The sequence below is a fragment of the Vespula vulgaris genome, chromosome 9 (assembly GCF_905475345.1).
Source record: "Vespula vulgaris chromosome 9, iyVesVulg1.1, whole genome shotgun sequence".
NCBI classification, from domain to species: Eukaryota; Metazoa; Arthropoda; class Insecta; order Hymenoptera; family Vespidae; genus Vespula; species Vespula vulgaris.
Genome location: NC_066594.1, coordinates 1587501 through 1615000, shown reverse-complemented (window position 1 = coordinate 1615000; position 27500 = coordinate 1587501). Strand labels below are relative to the sequence as shown.

At 39.0% G+C, this 27500-nt stretch overlaps 1 protein-coding gene across 5 annotated transcripts in view; it reads right to left on the bottom strand.

Moving 5' to 3' along the window:
* LOC127066362 (cone-rod homeobox protein-like) overlaps window positions 1–27500 on the bottom strand; it is a 36652-nt gene that overhangs the window by 1995 nt on the left and 7157 nt on the right. For 4 of the 5 annotated variants that reach the window (XM_050999997.1, XM_050999995.1, XM_050999993.1 and 1 more), the window contains 5 exons: window positions 13612–13909; window positions 9425–9630; window positions 4662–4893; window positions 3929–4142; window positions 1–553 (listed from right to left, as the gene is read on the bottom strand). The exon at window positions 1–553 is cut by the window's left edge and continues 1995 nt beyond it. In XM_050999997.1, coding sequence (XP_050855954.1) covers window positions 64–553; window positions 3929–4142; window positions 4662–4893; window positions 9425–9630; window positions 13612–13696 — 1227 coding nt within the window. In that variant the 5' untranslated portion in view covers window positions 13697–13909 and the 3' untranslated portion in view covers window positions 1–63. Of the gene's footprint in view, window positions 554–3928; window positions 4143–4661; window positions 4894–9424; window positions 9631–13611; window positions 13910–19761; window positions 19929–27500 lie in introns of those variants that run through there. The other variant, XM_050999996.1, reaches the window with a different exon arrangement.

Genomic DNA, 27500 nt, shown 5'->3' with positions numbered 1-27500 from the left:
GCTATCGAGGAAACTTAGATAAGATATATTAGATTTGAACGAAGATCTATGATCGGATTGATCCTAGGGATCCTCTTTCGTCGTCGGTTGAATCTGATGAGCGACGCTTGGTAAATGATGATGATGATTCTCCGGTCTTCTTGAGAGACCTAATAGTGGTGGCAGTAAGGGTAGATGTAAGGGTAAGGGCAAACCACCAGGAAAACCGGCTAGTCCGCCCAATAACGCGGAGGCTGTCGAGTGTTCCTGAGCTTTTCTTCTCAATTCAGCTAGACTGCTGCTACGATGAAGATCACCGGTACCGGGTTTGCAACAGCCACACAAGGAACCTGGCCAGCCTGCCGGTGACCAAGACAACATTTCTTGAAGGCTCCCAGGTCGATGATCGCTCGTACTCCAAAGTGAGGGTGTCGTCGAGGACAACGATGTCGGCGTGCTGCTGACGACCTTACTACCAAAGAGCGGTGGTGAAAATTGTGCGGCCAAATGTGGCGAGAAGAAGAGCGACGTCGGTGGTTCCACTGGCCTAAAGCCTGCTCCTAATCCGGGAGTGCTGAAAACAGAAAAAGAAAGAAAGGGGGAAGAAAAAATAAAATAAAAGAAAGGAAAAGAAGAAGAAATGATTAAAAAGGGAATCATCGAAATAATCGTAAAGTAAGCAAGCGAAATGGTAATTAATAACTCGTTCTCTTTCTCTAAAGGTAGGAGGATTCGATTGGAAAGGTAATTTCGGATTAGAAATAGAGAAAGAGATAGATAGATAGATAGATAGAGAGAGAGAGGAAGGGAGAAGGAGAGGGAGAGGGAGAAATAGCCCGTGGAAGCGCTAACCCGATTAACACGCGCGATGTTCCGCATCCTTCGAGAGAAGACTCCTTTGAGGCGCTGATGATTATCTCAAATATTAATCGCAAATATTGTTTAATTAATGTAACGAGCTTCGGGCGAAAGAGATGTGCGGGCAGAGAGGGAAGTGGTAATTTTCCAGAGTTCGTAGAAGAGTAGGAAATTGAGAGAGAGAGAGAGAGAGAGAGAGAGAAGGAGAAAAAGAGAGAGAGAGAGAGAGAGATTTTGCTAGCTAACCGTATTCAGATGGTTGGATGGTACTCTGGAGGTGGAATTTTGAAGGAAGTGGGAAAGGCGGTCTGGTTCCTGTAGAATCCTTTAGCCAAGAGCGGATTTTAGGTAGGCTGACGCTATGCTGTTGGTGGTGGAAAGGACGAAAGGAGAGGGAAACCGCGAAAACGAAGGAGAGGGGATCTACGTCGGATTGAGTAGTAGTGTAGTAGTAATAATGTAGTAGTAGTAGTAGTAGTAATGTGTAGTAGTATGCGGTTGATGTTGCTTGTTGCTGGTAGTGGTTCCTAGCGACGTTGGTATACTAAGTCCAAGAGAGGGGACCGTACTGCCTGTAATAAGCGCGATAATTAGCGGCAATTAGCCGCGTAGCCTACCGTGCACCTTGCTTACGTGCGCTCGCTTGCCTTTCGAACGTACACCAAACTAATTTCGTTCACCGTATACCACCGTGTATCATTCACGAGATTCCCTGTTGACTTAGTATTCATGTTTAGAACGCTGAAAATGATATACTCGATAAATCGATCCAATATATATATATATATATTTACCGATCGATTAATAAAATATCGTACGAGGTATATAACCCAGACGAGTTTATATAAAAATAATGACTTTTTTAATTTATACAATTCTTTGTTATTATTCTTTTTTATTTTTTGAACGAATGCTAATACAAAACTTCGATTATACGAAATGTTTGTTTCTTAAAAATGTCGGACATATCAAACCGCGAGCGATTTAAATCGACGACAAAAGAGAATGGAAGTACCCCCTTGAACAAAGAAAATAGAGACAGAGAGAGAAAGAGAGAGAAAGATAAATACAGAGATAGAGAAGCGTACGAAGCATCGTCATAGATATACATGGCGGTTGTATCTTTGTAGATATACATATATATATATATATATATATATATATGTATGTATGTATGTATATGTATAAGGTAAGAAGGAACGCAAAGCTTACACCCCTGTAGTCGAGAAGCTCCCGTGCATCTGAATAAATGATGAGGATATATTTACGGCGAGCGGTTTTAAATAAATTACAACTGCGGAGGCGGCGAAGGAGTACCTTTCCAACCTCCACCGTCTCTTCGCGTTCTCTATCTCCACCTCCTCGAACCCTCGCAGTACCCTTCTTCTTCTTCTCTACGCGCGCATACATTCGTATACGGATACTCTCCTTTCCTTTTCTTCCATCTTGTATTCCATCTAACTCGTACGAATGTACTCTACGTGTCTACGTTTTCGACATTGTTCTTACCTCTTCCAAAGCTCAATGCAATGGAGGAGACTCGTCTTTGGGATTACGCAGAACAACCGACGGATTTACTTTCTCTCTCTCTCTCTCTCTCTCTTTATCTCTATTTCTATCTCTGTCTCAATCTCTATCTATTTATCTATCTATCTCTCTCTGGTTCTCCCACCCTTTTCCTATTATTCTTCCTTTGTTTCTTCTTCGTTCCTTTCTCCTTCTTTCCTTTTATTCCTTTCTCATTTTCTTGCCATCAGTGCACGGTTATTTTGACAGGAACAACGGAACGATTTAATTACAGGATGCATTATAGAATGCCTCTCACGTCTCTAAAGTAGAATTGCATAAAATGGAGATAAGTGTCCGACTTTTTTTTCTCCCTCTCACTCTCACTATCTCTCTCTCTTCTCTTTATTTTTTTCTTTTTTTTTTGTTTTCTTTTCTCCTTTTTTTTTGTTGACGCAGTTAAACCGACATTGTTCCTCCTGACTGTGTACGCTAATGTACCTTCTCATGAAATATGTATTATAAGGAAAAAGAAAGAGAGACATAGACAGACACACCTACACACATACACAAAAACATTCTAAAGAGATAGAGAGAGGGAGAGAGAGAGAGAGAGAAAGAGAGAGAGAGAGAGAGGAAGACGAGATTTCTTTCCTTTTCCACTTGTAAAAGCGATCGTTTGTCGAAGTATTTCCGTCACGATTCTTCGTTGAAATTTTACGCGATCTACTCTGTCACGTGATCCGTTCCTTTGCCCTTTACGTATCGAACGAATCAATTGAATTTCGAATAAAAAAAAAGAAACAACAAAACAAAAGGGAAAAGAAAAAATGAGAAAGAAAAGAAGAAAAAATAAATGAAAAGAAAGAAAACAGAAGTAACGAAGAAATCTATGTGGGAGGGAAACGTTAGCGTGACGTCGTTCGAGCATACGTGTTTTAACATAACTCTTAAGGCAAAGATGATAACGTGCTCAAAGAAGAAAAAGAAACAAAAAAGATAGAGAAAGAAAGGAAAATAAATAAGAAACGATCCATAAAAAAACGTAGTAGAGAAGATTAGCTCGCGTGTGCGTAAACCTGCGAGAGATTTAACGAGCCGACGATTATCGCGATTATACGAGTGGGTTCGAGTGAAGAAGGATGAGAGGAAGTGAAACGCTTAGTCTACGACAAGAGAGGAAGAAAGAAAGAAAGAGAAAGACAGAGAGAAAGAGAGGGACAGAGAAAAAAGAGAGAAAGAGAGAGAGAGAACGCTGCGGAATAGGAGGATGAAGAAGAGTAGGGTGTTGGCGGCTTGAACGGGGGTGGTTTAATGGCGCGTATCCAGCATCCGGGTGACGTGTTCAGCGGTGCTTGTACGTTGAAAATCGTGGGGATTCGTGAGGAACGAAAAATAAGAGAAAAGGAAGAGAAGGGATAGGAAAGGAAAACACGGAGAAGGATGAGAAACGAAGAGTAAGAAGCGAAGGAAGATGGAAAGAGTCTGTGAAAGATCAAGAGGTGAGGGGAAAGAGAAAAAGAGAGAAAGAAAGAGAGGTAGATATTTCCTAAAGACGTAAATACAAACGAAGCTAAAAGCTTACCTCTCAGCGGGTGGTCCCAAGCCCCCTACGGTGCTCGGTGGTGGTGGCGGCGCCCTTATCGGGGTCGGTGGTGGCGTCGAGACACCACCCAGGGACGGCTGACTCGGCTGGGGCCTTGGACTTACAGAGGCGGATGTCGTACTTGGGCTTCTCGAACCACCTGCACCCTCTGGACCAACGTCCTCGGCATCGGCAGCACTGCTGCTCGTAGTACCTTCAACACAATCGATCACTTCTTTCGTCTTTTCTTATTTCCGCTTACTTTCGATTTTTCGATAGTAGCTTTTCCTTTTTCTTTTTCTTTTTCTTTTTCTTTTTCTTTTTTCTTGCAAATTAAAAGAGAAAAGAAGAAGAAAAGAAAATGAAGAAAAGTCAAAAGCGACTGCGAGTTTATTCTCCTTTCTGTCTATGTCGGACCGACAGTATTCCAACGATTGTTTCAATTGAAATAACATTATAATAATTATTAATATATATCGATAATGTATATTTATGTAATGTATTAATAACATTATAATATATATTATAATATTATAATAGACAATGGTAAATAATTGTGATGATTATAAATAGAGGAAATTTCGTATCGATGCATCGTGAAAAGATAATCGCGTAAATAAAATAGGTAAAATAAAATGTACGATTGTTATCGTTAAGAATCTATGAGCATGTCGAAGGTGTTATTATTAAGTGGAGGGAAATGTATTCCCTTTTGTTTAATATCTCGATATACCTTCAGGATCGTGACCAGTTGGACTAGGACCAGCGGACGAGGACGTTGGTGGTGCCAATCCTGTAGTTTCTAGGGCTACGCTGCTTCCAGTACCCCCTCCTCCTCCTCCTCCTCCTCCTCCACCACCTCCTCCTGTTCCTCCACCAGCACCACTTCCACCTTCTCGCTTCCGCTGTTCCTCTTTCAGTCGCTCGCTTTTCCGCCATTTTGCTCGACGATTTTGAAACCAAACCTGGAAAAATATGAGAGTATTTTTTTCTTTTATTTTTTTCCATTTTTAACATTACCTCCAATTGAGCCCATTATTATTTATGCTTTCGAGTAATTTCCTCGTTAAAACGGTAAAATCGCATATATATATATATATATATATATATATATATATATATATAAATAAGTGTGTGAACGTGAAAATGCATAGAGATATATATTCTCAACTTCGATCGACGATTCAGCGAATAAAAACGTTTCATTTATTTACGAAAATTTACACGCTACGGGATTTACATTCGGGACTCGGCTGAAATCGCTTCCATTTATGCTTGTAAACCTAATTCAAAATTTAATAACAACGTTCAAATAAAGTCGACGAGCTTGAGTTTCGTCGACTGCTGGCGTAGTGCGGGTGGGGCGTGGGCGTGGGCGATGTAGGGGGAGGTGTAGGGGGTAAGGGGTAGAAGAGAATAGGGGAGGTAGGGGGAATAAGGAGGGTAGGTAGCATGGAACGTAGTGAAAGACATTAAAAAAAAGAGAATGAGAAAGAGAAAGAGAAAGAGTCGGAACGGAGTGCGCCTACGTTCTCTCTCCTCTTGTTCGCGAATGTGCAAGGATAATTGCATGTACCGGGTGGCGTTCTGAGGCAGGAACGTGCATGGAGAAGATCGTCGGGGGTACTCTTTTCCGTCGTGCATGTTCAACGAGCCGACAGCAAGCACTGCCCCTCGAGTGCTTTTTAAAAAGCTCGAGTTCCGCTAACGAGACTAACTTGACATAATACCAACTGAAATAGACTTTATTATACCTGGCTATATTCTCGGTCTCCTCGTCGTTGCTTATTTTATTTCTTCTTGTTTTTTCTTCTCCTTCTTCTTCTCCTCTTTCTTTCTTTTGCTTTTTCTTTCGTTCTTTGTTTATCTCTTTTTTTATTAACGCAACGAGATTCTCTTCCTTTCCCTCGTACGTTCGTCCAAGCGTTGTTTCATCTTCCTTTTTTAATTTCACATCATCTCGCGAATTAAAATATACGATCTATTATACATAGATATACGAGTGTATACTCGCTTACGTATATATATTGCAAATAGATGCGTACACCTACGTAACTGTATTACACGTGTTTACATGAGAGAAAGCAAATTTAAAGCCGATCGTAAATCGCTTTTCTCATGGCTTTTTAAACGATCGATAAATATCGAGAATGGTATCTCGAAAAGAGGATAAGAGTAGGCGAATGTTAAGTGTGAAATAGGGTAAACGCGAATATCGAATCGATCCTTGCTGGTTATAAAAATTCAATGCCTCGAGGAGGACGAAGTAAGGAGTATTCGAAATTACTATCCTTCCTACTACCACCACCACCACTACTACTACTACGGACGGCAAAAGTTTCGTCGGAGGGTACTGGAGATGTACGGGGGAGGAGAAATAGGTGGAGGAGGAGGAGGAGGGGGAGGGAGGGAACGAGGTGGAATGGTAGTAAGGTGGGGAATGGGGTTGAAAGGGGGAGGAAGAGGGAGTAAGAGAGAGGTAGCTTGAGAGTAGCAGGGAGAGAGGCTTGGGAAATGGTTTAATAAAATAAATACGATGAGCTCGGTTCTACAGCAGGCCGGTGTGGTTTCGAAGGCAAGCACGGTTTCGGAAAAGAGAGGGAAGAGGTAGAATAGAGGTGGTGGTAAAGGAGAGTGGGAAGCTATGGTGGCAGACGGGGAGATATAATAATATCCTAAGGGTTGCGGGGGCGAGTAATAGCTGGGAACAAAGCCGTGGTTCCCTCGGGACTACCTCGTAGCGTAGAACGTTTCGTTCTCTCTCTCTCTCTCTCTCTCTCTCTCTCTCTCTCTCTCTCTCTCTCTCTCTATCTATCTATCTATCTATATATCTATCTTTCTTTCTCTTTCTCTCTCTCTCTCTCTCTTTCTCTTTTTCTCTCTTATGCTACATCCCTCTCGAGCTCGTTCGTACTTCTTACGCGCGTTCTTCATCCCTTTTCAATACGAATTTAATCCGAAATATGTCGATAATGGCCACGGCCAGGGACTCCTTTCCCCGTGGACCAGAGGTATTTAATCTTTCGTCGCTTAACGTGCGACGAAATCTTTGGACTCGTTTGAAAAAATATATATATATATGTGTGTGTGAGCGTGTGTATGTACGTAGAAATACAGATGCAGAAGTATCTCTCGTTCGATTATTTTCTACTTTCGATCGTTCCTTAAGTTTCTAGATATTATATTTGATTATACTGCGAGAATAATCTAAATCGAGTTTGAACGATCGAATAAACGAACGAACGAATCTCACGAATTTCTATCATTTCTCTCTCTTTTTTTTTTTTTTTTTTTTTTTTTATTTAGATATACTTTCGATCGATTGAAAAATGATTAGAATGAATTATGACTCGTGCGATTGAAACGATTCGAATAAATTTTCATCCGTACGATTTCTCTTTTCATTTTCTTTTTCCTTTTTCTTTTTGTTCAGTCTTCTTTTTCATAGGTAACTCGTGCACGATTAAGAGAGAGGGTGAAACAAGGAAAGAGTGAGAAAGAGAAAGAAAGAGAGAAAGAGAGAGAGAGAGAGACAACAAACAAAAGATGCTAGACGTGGTACGACACTAGCTAAACGTAAGCTGGCAGCAATGCAAGGTTGAATAAATGCTGAGCGCGCGATAGTGTGCAGCAGTGGTTATTCGTGTACGCGATTCGAGCGCTTTAGAACGTGCCTCAACGATGCAGAAGGCCCCCTCCACCCCCTAGGAGGTACTAATTGGAGTAGAAGAGGAGGACAGGCACTACATAAACGCGCCTATTTGTCCATTATTCCAGATTCCCTTTGTCTTTGCTAATGAAACAATGAGTCTGCGCCGTAATTACGTCATGCTTGCCTCTCTCTCTCTCTCTCTCTCTCTCTCTCTCTCTCTCTCTCTATATATATATATATATATATATATATATATATATATATATATCTTTCTCTCTCTTTCACTTCGCCTCTTCGTCTATTGTATATACTTCTATCGGATCTACCTCTCGGCTTTTAGCCTCCCTTGTACAATGCATATTAAATTGACGCAAGAGAAAATCTTTTTTAGGAAATATCTATTCTCGATCCTTTTAACACATTAACCATCACCACCAAAGGATTTTCGCAGGTCGTAACACGCGGGAACAATGTAGAATTTTCATTATTATGAGCTTATAATAATAAATTATTACGTTTTATGAGTTATATGATTTATAATAATGTGTTTATTTCACTGAAATTTATTCATGAACAACGTAGCACCGGTTGCAATGCGTTCGCTTGCGTCCTAGATTGAAAATAAGTCGGATAGAGGTGATACATTTTTGATATGAAAAAATACAGAAATTAATTAATTAATAAAGAAATAATAGGAAAGTACAGATTTACACGAAATGTATAATAACGCTTTTTGTAATCACTCCGAGACGATTCAGTCCCATTTCTTTTTTTCTTTCTTTTTTTTTTTTTTCTTTTTTGTTAATAATACTTTATCGCGATTCGTCGAAAAAAATCGAATTTTCTTTAAATACGTTCGTTAACTTTCAAATCGACGAAAATTCATTCATTCATTCATAAGTTCCTTTATCGTCTTACGATCTTACGTCTTAGATTATTTCTAGGATAAACGAAATCATTGATAACAATCAATAGATTCATTCATATAATAAACTTTTTTTTCATAATACCTATTTTACATATCGTTATTAGTTACATATCTCATTGAAAATTGTTTATTTCGCGGACGATTCCAATTACGATAATTAATAATTTAACAAAATTATTGAGCTACTGTAATAAATACAAATCCATCGAGAAAAATCGATTTATTAAATTACGGTATTTCGCGATATCCTTAAAAATCAAACGAAATAGGAATTCGATCGTTTGCATGAGTAGAGTAGAGAGAAAAATGACCGGATATGAGAATAGGATAATAGAGAGAAGGTAAGAAACAACATCGGTCTATCTCGGAAGGCAAAAGGATTTTCAAAAGGGAATCGGTGCTATTGCGTGGATTCTCCGAGCGAATTACCGCGGCGAGGAGTAAATATGGCCGGGAGGACGTTGCCGCGAATACAAAGTAATCCCAGAGATTACCGGCTTACTCTGTCAGGAGATTACGTCAGGTCGAGGGTGTCAGTATGCCTCATGGGGCTAAGGGGTGCGACTCTCGCTTGCTTCTTCCTATGATTCGTTCTCTCTCTCTCTCTCTCTTTCTCTCTCTCCCTCTGTCTTTCTCTTTCTATTTCTCTCTTTGTCTTTCTCTCTTTCTTTCCGGACTCGTGCCGACACGGTTATGGGAATAAAATTGCGAAGGATGTATTTAGACACTTACGTGCAACGCAAGCAAAGACAATCAATAAACTATTTTTTATTTTTTTTTTTTTTCTATTTTTCTTTTGGTTTCTTCTTTTTCTTTTTTTTTTATTGTCTTTTTTTCTTTTCTTTTCTTTTTTTTCTTTTTTTTTCTGGTTAGAGTCGTTGATCCTGTTTTTATCGTAATCGATTCTTAATCTCACCTGAACTCTGGCTTCCGTAAGGTTGATCTTCATAGCTAGATCCTCCCTCGTAAAGACGTCAGGATAATGAGTCTGTGCGAAGGCCGATTCGAGTTCCTCCAATTGTTGGAGTGTAAAGGTCGTACGATTTCTTCGTTGTTTCCTTCTTACGAAGGAATCTTCACCGACACCGTGCAAAGCCGGATGGTAAGCCGAATAACTTGTATCTGTAAAAATGAATAATTAAACGGATCAATTTCTTTTATTCTATATAGTTACACATATACACATATACATACATACATACATATATATATGTATGCATGTATGTATTTATATATGTATGTATGTATTAGATACTTATACAGAAAAAATCGATCCGATTATCAAACGGATTAATTAAAAAGAGATAGATGTATCTCCTCGTTAATATCTATAGAGAAACGTTCCAGAGATCAATTTCAATTTTAGATTTTCCAGACGATTACAACGAAAGGGTTGTTATATAGCGCGGAAATCCAAAATACGCGATTTACCAAATGCTTCGAGCGTACCTACGGTTTATATAGAAACGCGAATGGAAGAGAATGAGAGGTAGAAACATTACCGAGTATAGGTAGAAGAGAAAGAGGGAGAGAGAATGGATATTACGAAACCCGGAACCGCTCATCAATGATGCAAAGCAATCAGCGCAATTAATTACCACGGCGCTAAGCCAAGGCTTAACGAAAAACACAAATTAATTTCCTAAACTCATAAAAATTCATGCCATTCGTTCTCTCTTCTCTTCTCTTCTCTTCTCTTCTCTTCTCTTCTCTTCTCTTCTCTTCTCTTCTCTTCTCTTCTCTTCTGTTCTGTTCTGTTCTGTTCTGTTCTGTTCTGTTCTGTTCTGTTCTGTTCTGTTCTCTTCTGTTCTGTTCAGTTCTGTTCTGTTCAGTTCTGTTCTGTTCTGTTCTGTTCTGTTCTGTTCTGTTCTGTTCTGTTCTGTTCTCTCTCTCTCTCTCTCTCTCTCTCTCTCTTTCTCTCTTTTTTCTTTCTCTTTCTCTTTCTCTTTATCATTTGTAGCATGATAAAATTACTGCAAAAATAAGACGCAACTTTACGTTTAGACCGTAAAAAATCCTCAAAAAAAGAGTAAAAAAAAATAAAAGAGAAGAGTACATTGTCAGGTGGAACCATTACGATTTTTGAAAAGAAGTTTCTTTTTGTTTTATGCTTTCTTTTTCTTCTTTCTTTTTTTATTCGCGTAAAACCGCGCTGGAAGTTCTCGTTAATGTGTTTATAAAAATGATTTTAGATAACGGGAGAGAAAAGCATTTATGAAAAGAGATTTGAAAAAAAGAAAGGGAAATTCTTGTTGAATCGTTTTTGGATTTTTCTTTGCACTACTTTACGTTGTATAGATACACACGTAATGAAAACGTTCTTTAACTTTTTCGTCGTCACATGTGTATTCGATATCATTCATTGTTTTTTTTTTTTTAAATTTCCTTTTATAGATTATTAAAAGCTAACTTCTATCGAAACCGATAGAAGTCGTTAGAGCATGGGACTTAATAACGTAGATAATCGTGAATTCGATGACACTACGATTGCAAAAACATTCGACGCGTGAATGATGAAAAAAAAGTCGTGTTTTTTCCCCTTTCGTTTCATCGATTCCGAAAAATGAAGCACCCTTTTCTATTCATGCACAATACGGTCGAAGAAATCATAAGGAAACTCGAATTATTATAGAAAAGCCGTAGATCATTAAAAGGCGAAAGAATAAATCTGCAAATTCGAGTATTACCCGGTAAGAAATTTTTGATCTAAGTTATCTGAGTTATGCCACGTTGAAAGAAGATACCGACAGGATAGACGACGAATAAGAGTGTAGGAGTGCGCAAGTGCAAAAGTCGTTGGCAAAACCCGACTCCGTTCGGTACTCCGGGTATACTAATAAATTGGATTAAGCCGACTCTCGATGAGTTGTATGAGTTGTCTGGATCCCAGCTTTACCTTGGCCCGACTCTAATCTAAGATCTTGAGTGGATTTCAGTTTGGGACACCAGTACATTTATTTACCAGGCTTCATCCACTTTTATGCCTTCTCTTCTTTTACTTCATCAAATTTGATTTTTGAGTTTACTTTGTTCCTAACGCGTTTTCCTTTTTTTTTTTTATTTCGTTTCGTTCTCTTTTTCTTTTCGTTTTTCTTTTTTCTTTTATACCATTCCTTTCGAGAGAGATTTTTCAATCGGTAAGAATCGCGTAAGAATTAGAAACTAATCGTTTCGAATTCTCATAGAAAAATCAAGTTTCTCTTGTAGGATTCTTTTGCAGGTCACGGCTCTGATCAAGAAACTATTCCGAACAACATTCTCTTACTCGAAATAGAGATAGAGGAGAATGTTCCGTAGAAAAACTACACGTAGAACGAAATCTAATGACACCCCGACCGTTACTAATGACACTAACGAGGTAGTTAGATGTTAGAGCGAATGTCGGTAGGTCTGGACCGTGGGCCGGAGTGAACCCACTTACCGACTTATCACGTAGTTACCTAATCTGTTTATCCCAACGGGGGGCAAAGAGGGGCCTGGAGCAGTGAGGGGGGATCAGGGAGTTGGAAGGGTGCCCGGACGTCCCTGAGGACACCCACCACCCTCCTTTCCCCTTCTCTCTCTCTCTCTCTCTCTCTCTCTCTCTCTCTCTCTCTGTGTTTCTCTCCGAGGTCATTTGTTCAATCATCCACCGCATACTGTACTAACGCGCGATCGAAAACCTTCAAAGTTCTATTTTAAAACGAGCACGCCGGATAAAATAATATTTCTCTGGTATACAACCCCCTTTCTATAATAATTATTCTCTTTCTCTCTCTCTCTCTCTCTCTCTTGCTCTAATTCGATAATATCAATCTTTTGACAGTTCGATCTTTATCATCAATTTTAATTCCATTTCCTAACGTCTATTTGATTTATCGATTATATTCGTTGAATTAATTAATTATGTTTACGCTTATTGCTTTATAGATATCACATCGTTCTTTGATTACGATCGAATCGGATTACTCGAAAAGTTTAAAGAGAAATCACTGCCGTATAAATGATTAAAGAGAAAAAGGTAGCGTGTCCTTTTCTTAAAGGATAATTCGATTGAAGGAACGTCCGACGTTTTCATCGTTGCTCAGTTTTCCCAATAAATTCTCTAAACGTTAAGGCGCTAGCAGATTGGGGTAGAAGGGAGAGAGATGAGGTGGGAGAAATGGGAAGGGTACAGAAAGGGAGAAAAGAAGGAAAAAGACACACAGTTTTCTGAGTTTATTCGTGAGGCCGATTCCTAGCAGTAAGACGGAATTCGACTTGGAAAACGATCAGTGAATAAGCAAACTACCGTCCAAGTTTCAGTCAGGCGGCTTTACCGTCGAGACGCGGTTTAACCGGAAGTTGGTTCGAAGTGCAAATTAAGTTTAGCGACCGTCCAGTTTGTAGCGTCCACTTTGCGTAACTCGGTCTAGTCGGTAATGTAACTTCATCGATGTGTTCCGCCAGAGCAAGTGCCGCACAATCAATCCGGTAACACTATCCTCTTCTCTCTTTCACGCTCCCTCTCTCTCTCTCTCTCTCTCTCTCTCTCTCTCTCTCTCTCTATTTCCCTCCCACTTTCTCTCTCTCTCTCTCTCTCTCTCTCTTTCTCTTTCACTATCTCTGTCTGACGCAGATATATAGAGATATATTCTGTTCTCCGCTTTCCAACACGATTTTCTCTCTCCTCTCATATTATTCCATCGTACATAATTTATCATCAACATCACATATCCACGAGTCTCCTTTAAATCGCCATTGAAAAGTAATATTTTTACAGAACAGAGTGTCGGGACACTCTTGGGAGAATTAAGAGGGATGGTATATGCGTACTCGGGCCGTTTGAAAAATGTAAAACTTCACCTACGCTCGCATAAACTCGAAAGCCAAGCCCCGTGCGATATAAATTTTATCGTGAATAATCGTACGATCGTATTTATCGAATTAAAATAATATCGAATAGAATTCAGGATAATTTGAAGTCTCTTCGATGAAACATTTCTCGTTTCTTTTCTTTCTTTCGTTTCTTTTTGGATCTCAGAGATTTTTATTTGTAATTTGTAATTTCTAATTAATGACGTTCGATCGAAAGAAAAACAAATTTAACCGGAAGAAAGAAAAGATAATAAGAATTGAACTTACAAGGGTGAGTCGGCGCGAAGGGATACTCCAAAGACGGTGGAAGCCTTGGTGCCGGAAGACCAGGGGGGCAGTGGTAGCAGAACATTCCTCCGGCCCTGGCCACCGTCCCACCCCCCGGCCCTCCACCCCCTCCTCCCCCACCAGGCACTTGCGATTGGCTCGACGTTTGTTGTTGCTGCAACGACTGCTGCGTTTGTTGTTGCTGTTGTTGTTGTTGCTGCTGTTGCTGTTGTTGCTGTTGTTGTTGAAGATGTTGATGCTGATGGTTGTTCGTCTGATGCGCGTGAACAGATCCAATCTGCAACAATGCGGGTTCTCTAATTGACTTCTTCTCTCTATGTCTATCTTTCTCTCGGTGAAAGAATTCTCAGAAAAATTAACTCTCCTCTTGATGAATTTACGAGAAGTGACGTTCCGTAAGAAATGAGAAAGAGTCTTTTCTCTCTCTCTCTCTCTCTCTTTCTCATATTCTTCTCTTTCGAAGGGAGAAAAAGAAGAGAGAAAGAAAAAAAAAAGAGAAGTGGAAATCTTGGAGTTCGGCTTATACGGACGGCCGATTTTCCGAACCTGGGGGAGAGGAAACATGATTAAGAGAAAGACAGAAAGTTAAAGAGAGAGAGAGAGAGAGAGAGGGAAAAAGAGAGAGTATGTTTGAGAAAATGGAAGAAGAGGATGAGTGGAGAATCAAGAGAAAGAGAGAAAGAGAGGATGGCTGGATGGCCGATTACGCCGATCCCCATTAGAGGGATTGTAAACTCCCATAAATAAATAATGTATGTATCTGTAGCGGTGGTGGTGGTGCTGGTAGTGATGGTGGGGGGTTGTGATAGGTTGGGTGGGTGAGGGGAGGGGGTTGGAGTTCTGCCAACGAGAGGGAGAGGTAGAAAGCGAAGAGCAAGAGCATAGAGGGCTCTTTGCCTAAGCGGGCATCGGTCGTGGAACTTAATAAACGGCTGAGTTATCAATTTATAATGGGTCGGCATGTGTGTCGCGCATGCGCGTGCCTACAGGGCCGTATCTCGCTTTATATAATAGGAACGTGCACGCGAGTGCCTTTAGAAATATACCGTATACCAACTGTATCCGGCCGCTTTCTTCTTCCCTAATCTCGCTTAGGCGTTTTATCAGAGTTAGTTTATCAAGTAGTTCCTCTTATTCTCAATAACGACGGATATATTATACTACGCCAATGAGATTTCTTCGGATAAAGAAATTCTTTTCGTTGGGGTAGTTAATTAAGAATATAACAAAAAGTTTCGAGATGAAAGAGATTTGGAAATACGTATATATATATATGTATACACATATGTATGTATTGTTGATGAGAAAAGTAAAGAGAAATGGGATGAAAACGACGTAAATATAAGTTTTAGAATCTTTTGAGACACCATGTACATACATACATATCCATATCTCGTTTCCGTGCCCCCTCTTTATAACAATCCCCCTCTTGCTACTATCTCAATATATATACATATCTCTCTCGCTCTTCTTCTATTCAGCTCTCTCTCTCTCTATTTCTCTCTCTCTCTCTCTCTCTCTCTCTCTCTCTCTCTCTCTCTCTCTCTCTCTCTCTCTCTCTCTCTGCGGCTTCGGGTACGAAGGGACAAATTGAATTTTAGATCATGGCGTGCTCCTGTGGGGTCCAGGAACAGAGATAGAGGCGGATGTCGAGATGATACTAATTGAAATTTGAAATTGATATTAGCGAATTATTACCCTTCTCTCCCTCCAGACCCTTGCACCAACGTAATTACGTTCGCGTGTCGGTCATCAAAAGTAATTGCTGCCAAACTTAATGAAATTCAAGCAATTTTCGTTTCGTCCGTGCAACTTTACGCGACAATGAATTAAGTACCTTCAGGAATCAGGACCTCCCGTTGTTGGACCTTACGTTTCTTTGTCTTTCGCGTGTCAATTTCGTACGTCTAAATATTAATTTCCAGCTTTTCTTCTCTTTTCTCTCTTTCTTTCTTTTTTTTCTGTTCTTTCTAACAGAAACAAAATATATTTCTTTATCGAAGGGAATGATGAAATAAGGGTGGTGAAAAATTCAGATACGTTCGTTTCGATTCGTTTCGGATCTAAAAAGAAAAGAAGAAGAAAAAAAAAGAAAAAAAAAAGAATGATTAGATATTATCAAACGTCAAAGGCTACGTCGTTCTTTGGTATTACACTATCGACGAACTTATGTTAGGTGCATAACGATGAAACATACGCAACGACAGAAGGGACGAAATGTAGCGAGGCTAATCCACGAAGGGCGCCTACGGGTGTCCCTCGAGCGAGAGACCAAGTTCTGTCAGGGCTACCACCAACATCGTCTCGTTGTCCCACCCTTCTCTCTCTCTCTCTCTCTCTCTCTCTTTTTCTCAGTTTCAAAAGTCTAGGGGAACGCAAACGTCCCATCCCCTTTCCCAAAATAGACCAGCATGCGGTCGAAAGATGTATTTGCGGTGTTCAACCATCCGGACGAAACATTATGCCAGTGTTTTATTGTGCGATCATCCGATTGCTTCCGACTACTCTTCTACGCGAGCCATAAGGGCTGAAGGGATTGCGGTTTTAGTTTGCCTTTCTTTCGCTATTTACACGTCGACATGGGTATCCGATTTTCGTTACACGTTCGTTCAAACGAACATCATACTCTCGCATTTCTTATCTTAAAAAAAAAAATGTTAAACCTTTCGTTTTCTTTAAATAACTTTTGTGATCGAAAGATCTTTTTTCTTTTCTTTTTTTTTTTTTTTTCTTAGAATCGTTTCGGGAAACGATTAAATCATTTAAACGGAACTTGTAAATATTCGATCCATCGAAATATATTCTGTTTTATTTATTTACTTTGTTTGCTTACTTTCTTTTTTGTTCTTCTTTTTTATTTCAAGAAAAACTATATTTTTCCTTTACGCCGTGCGTAAAAAGAAAAAGAAAGAAATGACCAGCCTGTTTTAATAAGGAACTAAAATGTAGAATGTTTTTATGTTAAAATCTTTTGATATATCAATCGTCGTCGGGAGATTAGAAACGACGAAGGACGGAATTATTAAAACGAAAGTGCGAAATGTTTTGCGAAAAGCATCGGTCAAGAAAGCGAACGCGTCTGATTCCGTGTTCATTACAACGCACTGTTAATTGCATAATTGGCGTCGGCAATTACGAGCAAAGCGACGCCGGCTCTCTCACTAGTGGTCCGATGACGTCAATATCCAATAATTCGGCACGCGACGACAATTGCGCGCGTTGTACCGCCACGCCATTGCGCAAATAGCACGAATCGCAATTAAAACCGATAATTTCGTAATTATCTTTTCGTTCTATTATCCATTATACGTTATATCAAAGCTTTGGATTTCGATTTCAAAACTTGTTCCATTTTATTCGTATAAAGTAAAATTAAGAAAAAAGAAAAGAAAGAAAGAAAGAAACGGAATCGATCGATCGATTTTGAACAATATTGTCCAAATAAATTGTACAATATAATTAAGAAAAGAAAGGCTTCCATTTTCGTGTTCCATTTTATTTGTATAAAATAAAAGTAAGAAAAAAAAAAAACGGAATCGATCGATCGGATAATATTGTCTAAATGAATGTTGCAGTATAATCAAGAAAAGAAAATAAAAAGAAAAAAAGAAAGAAAGCAAAAAACAAAAAAAAATTAGTATTTCCAATTCGACGGTCTCACAGCAAAGCTTTAGTTCGTCGCCTCGCAATGCACTGTGATTGGCGCTCGGATAATCGACGTAATTGCTCAATTTAAAAATGTAGTTTTCCATTAAATTATCTCAATTTGCACCAATTGCTGACATATTCTTTTCTAGCCGGCGAATAACGGAATTACGAGGGCGACCGCACGGCCGCATACCAAAGAAAGTCGATGCACATGCCGCGGCCATAATTGAAGTAAGAGTTACATAAAGATGCGACTCGTCTGGATCTTTAGAATTAACAACTGAAAGAGGGGAAAAATAAAGAATAAAAAAAAACACACGAAAAAAAAAGATAAAAAAATAACAACAATAACAACAAGAATGGATCATGCGACCGTAAAAAAAAAAGACGATTCGTTATCCACGCCATATTACATAACGCGAACCGTTCCATTACATAGATACATATATTATATATATATATATATGTATGTATGTATATGTGTGTATGTATGTGTGTATACGGCTTGATAATAATGTAAGTACGTTGCGGCTACGATGACTATATAATGTACGATTAGAGCTGTTAAGCTGAGTATGCCTAACTCAATACATCTCCATCAATTCTTGAATAAATCCTGTTAGCATAACTCGCCCTGTTTACCGCATTGTCTCGAGAGCAATTCAATAAAGTACGTTGTCGTATCCGATCACGAAAAATCGATGTCGTACTTTGTTAAAAAAAAAAAAAAAAATCGTGATCTCTAAGAATTTCTTAACAAGCAAAAAGAAAGAATAGAGTAGCACGTGTATGCACACACACACACACATATACACACGTATGTAGATTATAAATATATGCTCGTAATATAGAGGAACATTTTCGTTGAAATTCATCAAACTTTTTCGCAAACTTTTGAAAAATTCTCATGGATTGAATTGACCGTCATCGTGTGCGTTAGGAAACTCGAAGAAGACGCGATTAACGAAGATTTCATTAGGGACAATATTGTGGTGGCATCGTCGCTCGTTGTCATCGTCGGGTCCTGGTTTCTTTATTGGTCGGTCCCCGTGATGTATTGGAGAGAATTAATTAAGCAGCACAAATTGGATGCAGCGCGTTAGCCCTTATTCGAGGATGACACAATTTAATAAGCATCTTCTCTCTCGTAAATTAAGAGAGCCCTTCGCTCCCGCTCGACGAAAGAGTATGCGGGATCAACGGGCTATCTAACAACAATAAAAAAAGTAAAGAATAGAAACGAGAAAAGAAGTACTTAGATATCATTGAAATTAATTTTTTTTTTTCTTTCCGTATACATACATACGTACGACCTAAGCGTAATCAGATATTGGTATTACTTTTCTTTTCTATTTCTTTTTTTTTTTCCAACGTGACGTAAGAGAAATAAGTCGAGTTTGATGGACTCAATTTTTGACTCGTTGTCAGCAATTTGATGATCTTGCGGATCAAAAGAAAAGTGCGTGAGACTCGTATACATTTATGATGTATAAACACGTGCGTACCATACATACATACATACATAATATATATATATATATATACACACACATATATATATGTAGATATATATATATCGACATGTACCAAAAAAGAAACACACACACATATAAACGCGCTCGCGCGCGCGCAGTACCGTATATAACGCAATTGTACATACATTGGCTTCTTAAATGATATTACAGCATGAACGGTTAAAAGGTTAAGAGCACGTCATGTCGTCTCGTTGAAGAGAAATCGAGGACGAAACGAACTGTGGGTAAATATATGCGGTTCGGTCATCTCGTCTCGACGATCGCGACGAACAATTAGTTAGAAGGAAGAATATATGGATCGTTCTTTGCTAACATCGCTATACTTGTCTTCTTCGTAAACGACAATGACAAAGACAACGACGACGACGACGACGACGATGATAATGATGATGATGATACCAACGACGACGACGACGACGACGACGACGACGACGATGACGACGATGACGATGATGACAATAATGACGAGGACAATATCTAATGTATTTCGGTTGGCCATATCGAAACGCGTCCGGCTCCAACGAGTCAAACGCGTACAATGAGGGTTAACTTTTGCAAATATACTTTTTGCCTCATTCTCAGTGACGCAGCATTTTTCTAATGGAACTTTTTACTAATGGACTTGGATAAAGAAAAAGAAATTATTTCAATAATAAATAATCTATTCCGCGATAACCGTGCTATTAACTGTTGTTCTTTTACTTTGAAAAAAGAAAAAAGGAAGAAAAGGAAAAGGGAGAGAGGGAGAAAAAAAAGAGAGAAAAGAAAAAGAAAAGAAAAAAAAAGAAACTGTAAGTAGCAGTTTGATTTATCGTAATAGCTAATACACATAAGAGTGGCGCGAATAACGAGATACACGTACATACATATATACGTACGTTCGTATATACATACATATATATATATATATATATATATATATATTTTCACATACATACACACTTACATATACGATATAGATATCGCCTCTTCCTCTGTAGCACGTCGAGTGCGGTGTAATGTATTTTGGTTAAGCGCATCGGAGCATGCTCGTCGCTGAGTTAACGCATTTAATGGAGGTTAACTTTGCATGCGGTATTGCTCTCCCGTGCCCTAACCTCTTTACTCGCACACGTTCAAGCAACCCCTTGACTCCTCACTTCACCCCTCCCTATGACTCCCCCGTTGCTATTGGTTTAAAGGCAAAGTCCTGAAAATTATGCGGAGACGTAAAGGAGAAGATCATTACGTTGACGTTACTATACCGATATATATATATGTATATATGTGTATGTATGCATTATATATTCCTTTTTTCAAGTTACATTTACTGCCTTGAAAGGTCAGATCCGTGCGACGGGAAAATATTCCCCTTTTATATTGTTTTATTCATACTCCGAAAATATGGAAATATTCGTGCCTTAAATTCTCGATTCGTTCTCCATCGTGTAATATTTTTTTTTCTCTTTTTTTTTTTTTTCTTTTTTTCTTTCCTTTCTTTTTCGTACACTAAACGATTAGCTTAAAACCAAGGAAAATGAGGTACATTGGATGCCACAGAGAGAGAGAGAGAGAGAGAGAGAGAAAGAGAAAAATAGAGATAGAAATAGAGGGAAAGAAAGAGAAAGAGTGAGAGTGAAAGAGAGATAGAAAGAGATTTCTTTTATCGTTGGCGTCCTAGGGGAGAATGGAGGATATTTAAGGGCCATAAATGCAGCTTGAATGGCGAAGGCACGTCCGGAAGCGGAACTGGACCTTTCGGGCCATCGAGCGCAACGAAATCGGCACGGTCGTTTCTTCCATGATACTTGCTGTGTATGTATATATACATTCTTAATTGAGAGGGTGAAAGGAGGGTACATGATAAATAGTTTTCGAGAAGACACCGTAGATGGGTAGGAGGGGATAGAGAGGTGATGAAAGAGAGAGAAAGAGAGAGAGAGAGAGACAGAGAAAAAAAGAGAAATGGAAAAAGAAGTATCACTTTGTTCGATGTCACAGCGAATATCTGCCCTTTAGAAGTCTCTAAAAGGGTGGGCGGGTGCATTCGCGCTCTCGACGATTCCAAGGGGAAACATCACGATATCCTGAGTTCCCTCCCTTCTTCCGGACACGTCGTAGCTCCTTCGCACGAGAATCGTGCTCTACGAGTACCGTCCCACCCTTTGTTCTCTTACGTTTTGAAAAAACAATGACACGGGACGATGATCGTCCTACGGGGCTAATGAACCCTTCGTTCATTGACGACGTTTACACGATCGTCAAGATCGTGAAATATAAATTCGTCGAATTACAACAATTAGTGTAATCGTTTTGTTATTTGATTTGCTTATTATCCATTTCATTCGTTTTTGTTGCGAACGTTTTATTATCTTTTTTCTTATTTCTTTTTTTTTTTTTTATCGATCAACTTCGATCAAAATTTTATTTTTTTATTTATTTTTTCTTTTCTTCTTTTTTTCTTCCTTTTGTTCCATTTGATATCTTAGATATCTCGATATATTTATATATATGTAACCTTTCAATTCAGTTTTTCAATAAAATCGTTTACCTATAACGATATGTTTTATCGATTAAACAAAGTGTCGATGTCGGTGATTGATAAAACTGTTCTCCAGAAAATCGTCGTGTAATATTCGTCATCTAATAATGGCAAATGGGGTTAAAATAATGGGATTAAATAAATCTTTCTTTACGAAAGATCTATCGTGTTTGACGATAAGTAAATAATACTGTAAAAAGATATGATAATCGTCGTATCAATTCAAACCGGACCTTACGAATTATTTAAATAGAAACGATGGTAGTTAGGACGATTAATTTGTTTAAACAATAACCATTATAGAAGAGAGAACGAGAGAGATCGTTTAGAGGAGGTCGAAAATTGTTACGCACGCGTTTCTTTCAACGAGGATCGCGCGCTCGGCCGCAGACGGATTATCGAGGCGTTGCCTTTCGTGATCGTACGTGTTAAACCGAATAAATCAAACGTAAATGGATGAGCGGGAAATAAACTGAAAGCTACATATACGAGCCACTCGTTGAACTAAGAGAGCAGAGTCGGATCCGGTCGAGCGTCGAGTGTAGTATGTACGATCGTCCGAGAGGACTCTACGAAAAGAGAAAGAGAGAGAGAGAGAGAGAGAGAGAGAGAGAGAGAGAGAGAGAAAGGGTGAAACAGAAGGCAAAGCGAATAGGTATATCATAAAAACTCGCTCGAGTGCGTGCGCACGAGTGTGCAATGCGGTGGAATCGAGTAGATCGAAAAGTCAAACGTTATTTTATATATACTTCCTATTTGATATTTTTTTAGCACATAAGAATAGTAGATGAGTGAATCGATTATTAAAAAATTGTTCTTTCAATAGTTATTGAATAGAAATGAATAGAAATTATCGTAGATGTTTTAAACTGATTTAAAAGTCATTGAAGAATTTATTAAATTCAATATTGTTCAATACTATTTTTTTGTTTTTTAATATTGTATAAGAATAGTAGATAAGAAAGATCGATTATTAAAAAAAGGTTTGTTTAATTTAAAAATCGTTCACTCCAATCGTTATTAAATATTAATAGATATTAATATAAATCATCGTAGATGTAACAAGTCATTGAAAAATTTATTAAATTCAACATTGTTCGATACCGCTTACTACTACTCTAATACATAAAGCAATAGATAAATGAATCGAATATTAAAAAATCCTTCTTTTCAAATCGTTAGTAAAAATGAATAAATAGGAATATAAGTCAACAGTAGATGTTAGAACTCGTGGAAAAATTTATGAATCCTTCTTCTCGAATTAATTATTAATAGTTAATAAATATCGATATAAATGATCGTAGATACTAAGGACACGTTGGAAAAGGATTTATTCAATTCTTTCGAAATCGAAATCTCGTTGATTCATTTGATAAAGCCGAATAGATAATGTCTTCGTATTTTATATTTCAAGTTATATGCATAGAGAGGCGCTTAAAGATATTAGAACTCTCATAATCGTGACTCGAGGAGCTTAATCGAGGAGATACATCGAACGAGAACGAGAGGCTCCGTCCGAAGAAGCATCGGCACTGATTCAATTAATCTGTCAATTTGCCAATTATACGGATGAGTTTGTTTGGTGGCTACGTTGCGTGTATGTCTCTCTTTCTCTTTCTCTCTATGTTTCTCTCTATTTCTCTCTCTCTTTCTCTCTCTCTCTCTCTCTCTCTCTCTCTCGCTCATCTCCAGTGCGTTCATCGATCGCAAATGGATCGTTTGCGCGTGTGTGAGCGCGTGTGTGTACGTCGCGCTAGGCATACGTAACCGCGTGGCTCGGGGCACAGATTCAACGAGCTCAATTGGTGCACCGAACGAGGAGGATCGTATTGATTCTACGCTTACATAGTCGTTTGGTAGAGTCAGCTCTGAACGTACTTGTACATTGAACAAGGATAAACTTTTATCGTAGAATAGAATGCACGTATGTATGTACGTACGTATGTATCTGTTATAGATATAATATAAATGAATAAATGGTTTTATGTACTCCATATACTTTCTTACATATATATCTATAAGACAAAAAAGATAATTGAAACGAAAAAGACGTGAAATCTAATTAACGTGGAAAAGAAGATTATCGCGATATCTTGACGCGAGAAATCACGTAAAGCATCGCTCAGAGATAAAACCTGGATCGTTTAGTTGTATTCGAAATTTTACGAGGTATATATATATATGCGGTTAGTAGACTAATTTTTGCTCTTTCTTTCTTTCTTTCTTTTTTTTCTGTTTCTCTCGTCTAATCACACTCGGTAATCGGTAATTTTTTTAATCTTTCTTTACCGTCAAACACTTTTAATATCTTGTCCCATTCCGTTAATTAACGATCACGAAATTATCAGATAAAATATTTGCGATAGGATCAATTAACTATCACTTGATTAAAAATCACTCGAGATTAACCTACAATAATTTTCGTTTCATTCCCTTCATAAAAGAATAAAATTGATCTTGATTGATCGATACGTCGAAAAAAAGGAGAAAAAAAGAAAAAAAAAATATATATATACATTATCTCGTCGTCCATTCGTAATATATTGATCTAATATATTTAATAAATCGTAACATCAATGGGCAAAGAAAGTAAAAGATTGAAGTAAAGAAGATAAGATAATTACGAAGACAAGAATAAGAATAAAACAAATAGATAGATAGATAGATAGATAAATAGATAGATATATAGACTAAAAAAGAAATAGAGAGAGAGAGAGAGAAATACGAGATTGAATCCAACGAACAGTTTCTGTTTTCCCGTTTTTGCCCCCAAGATACCATTTCCAAAGGAACCAGCCAAGGAAACGGCCGGGTGCCAGACAAGATCTGGATCCCGTTATATTCCAATTGTCTATTCCCTGTCCTACCCCCTCCCTTCTATCCTTGTCCCTTCTATCTACCCTCTCGCTTGATATGCGCCAATTTCGTCCAATACGTCGCGCCCCCTAGACGATTGGATTCGACCGTGTAGACTCTGTCTTTCTTTCTCTCATTTTTTTACTCTATATAGATCTTTCTCTCTCCCCAACGAACGATTCTACGTGACTATTCACGAAGGTCCTTCAACAAGGAAAAAGGATTTCTCACAGGAATCTCCACGTGAAGTGGACGACGATTCGGTCACGTGCCTAGCGCTCGTTCAAAAAGCACGACAACTCTCTTAGACTCGTTAATTTTCTCATTCTCTCTTTCATTCTTTCCTCGTTCGCGAATTTTCTCGATCGGGTCTGAGAAAATTGAAATGTCTCTAAGGACGAAGAGAGGAAAGAGAGTGAGAGAAGAGAAAGGATGGATGTTCGTTTAAAATCGTTCCTTGTAGACTCGAAAATACTTTTGGAAAAAGAATATTCGTTTAATTTATCGAAGGATCCTTCGAAGTTCATTCGGAGGATGAGTCTTAAAAGATAAACCTAATCTCTCTCTCTCTCTCTCTCTCTATCTATCTTTATCTATCTCTCTTTTTTATCTTTCTTTTTAAGAACAGAAGAAACGAGCGTTCGATAAAATGAAACTGGCAAGGCGAAAAGGGTGGCAACTTAAATGTGTGTGAGTACCTCCTGAGATAAAGGATAGTCCACGAAAGAAGAAGAAAAAGTAGAAGTAGAAGTAGAAGTAGAAGTAGAAGAAGAAGAAGAAGAAAACGAAGAGGAAGAAGAAGAAGAAGAAGAAGAAGAAGAAGAAGAAGAAAAAGAATAGAAATAAGAAGAGGAGGAAGAAGAGAAAAAGAAGGAGGAAGAGGAAGAAGGGGAGGAGGAGGAAGAAGATACGGTGCACGAGGAGAAAGAAGAGATGGAAGCAGTCAGTCAGCTAGAGAAGAAGCCGGGAACGTGCCGAGAATGAATGTGGCCTCCCCGTTACTCGGACCGCTGGAGCTGCTTTTCGCTTATACGTATACCTTATACGTATACCTATACTTATCTACGAACGAGTACCTAGGTCCTTCTTCCATCTTTGTGTGCACATAGGACATACATACATATATACGTAGATACGTACATACATATATATACATATACACATACACTACGTCTCTACTATATTATTGCCCGACCGTAAATTTAGCCCGGAAAGCGATTTAGCGAGGAAGCGTCGAGGATAAATCTTGAAAAAGTCGAAAAGCATAAAACAGGAGTGCTTGCTCTGTATGTCCGTCTGTGTGTCTATGATACGTGTATGTGTACACGCGCGTGTGTGTGGGTGTGTCTGTGAGAAAGAAAAAAAAAGACAGAGAGAAAGAGAAAGACAGACAGAAAGAGAAAGAGAGAAACTGTTCCTTCTCACCTTCTCTTTTCTTCCTCTTACGATTCCCTATATTTCTTTCTTTTCTTCTTCGATCTTATCCCAGAATCTATTTCCTCTTTCACACTCGAAATGCAGCGGCCCCCTCCGAAAGAGGAAAGCAGGCGTGTCCAGTACAGCGTATCGCGTGTGCCCTTTCATCCGCAAGAATTTGCGCCAGCATTCGCTCGTGCGAAGGAACTTTGTCCCTCCTCCCACCCACCCCTCATCCCATCCCGCCATTCACCCGGCCAAGGCCCCCTTCTCTCCTTCTCTTTCTTCTTTGGTTTGAAGAAAAAGAAGAAGGAGGAGGAGTCTTACGGTATCACACGTAATTTATTGAAGTCAGGAGCTCTCATCCTACCGGCCTACCCCCCACCATTCCTTCTCAAACCTTCTCCTTCCTTTCGATCGGTTTTATACTTGACCGCGTCGATTTAACAATCGTGACTTAGATTCTCCATCTCTCTTTCTCTCTCTCTCTCTCTCTCTCTCCCTTTTTTCTCTCTTCCTTTTTTTTCTCTTTATGTCTCTTGCGTTGGCTGTCCAAGCCAGAGAATCGAACGGGCAATCGTCCGAATAGAAATTCTATTTCGTCCGACGTTAACCCGCTTATTTCGGTATGCAGGATGAACGGAAAATTGGAGAGCATATAAATCGCTCTTTCTCCTTTTTTTTCCCTCCTTTTTTATCCCCCCTACCCTTCTTTTTCCTTCTTTTTGCTTCTTTTTTCCTTTCTCTCTCTCTCTCTCTCTCTCTCTCTCTTTTTTTGTCTTTTTTCCTCTCTCTTTTTTTTTCTTTCTTTTTTGTTCTTTTTTCTTTTTTTTTTCTATCAGCCGTTCCTTGGTGGATACGCGCGTAGAGGAACGCGCGAGAGAAATACTGAAACGAAGTTTGTTAAAGCGAGCGAAGCTCGGTAAAGTATCGAATATTCTTCGTTTAGGATCGATCGGATTACGAATCGATCCTAACGATCGATCGTCTACTATCGAATCAAAACTCATGATCTCCTTTACGTTCTCTTCCCCCACCACCTCATCCCACCCCCATCCTAACCCCTTTTATTTTCATACTCTTCTTTTTCTTCTTTTCTTCCTCTTCTTCTTCTTCTTCTTCTTCTTCTTCTCCTCCTCCTCCTCCACCTCCTCCTTCTTTCTTATTTACGAGAAAATAAGATATCGTCGAAGGTTCAAGCGCAAGGAGCACTCTTAAATTTAGGAAAATTTATTTACGGTGTTGCAAGGCATCCAATGCCATGGGGTATTACGTTAATGAGATATAAAATGCCAGTGCAAAAGAAGGAAAAGAAGAAAGAAGAAAGAAGAAGAAAAAGGAGGGAGAAGAGAAAGAGGAGGAGAAAGAGGAGGAAAAAGAGATAGGAGGAGGAGGAGGAGGTGGAGGAGGAGGAGGAAAAAAGCTATTTAGGAGGAAGCCCAGTGACGACGACGACTACGAAGACTACTACGAAATTGCGGCTACGCTTTGATCCTCGACCGCGAATATATATATATATACATACATACATATACATATATATCTATATATATATATATATGTATCCTTCTATCTCCCTTTTTGAAGTTATCCTTTTTTTGATTCTCTCACTCGGTCGTGCACACGTGCGCAGAGCGAGTAACGCACGCGGGCGCAAGTTAATGCTATTTGCAAATCCACGGCTTCGGCCGCGACCAGCTACGAGCCATTGAATAAATGATAGGCGCCGATTCGTGGATTGCTGCATTATCCGTCGTCGAATTCGTTCCTGACGCGACCAATTATTCATGGCCGCGTGGCGCCACCGCGATTAAGGGCCAATTTCGGTGTTCCCGACGTTACCGGATACGGAAAGTTTTTGCAAACATACCCGCGGGAATGAAATGCCCAAT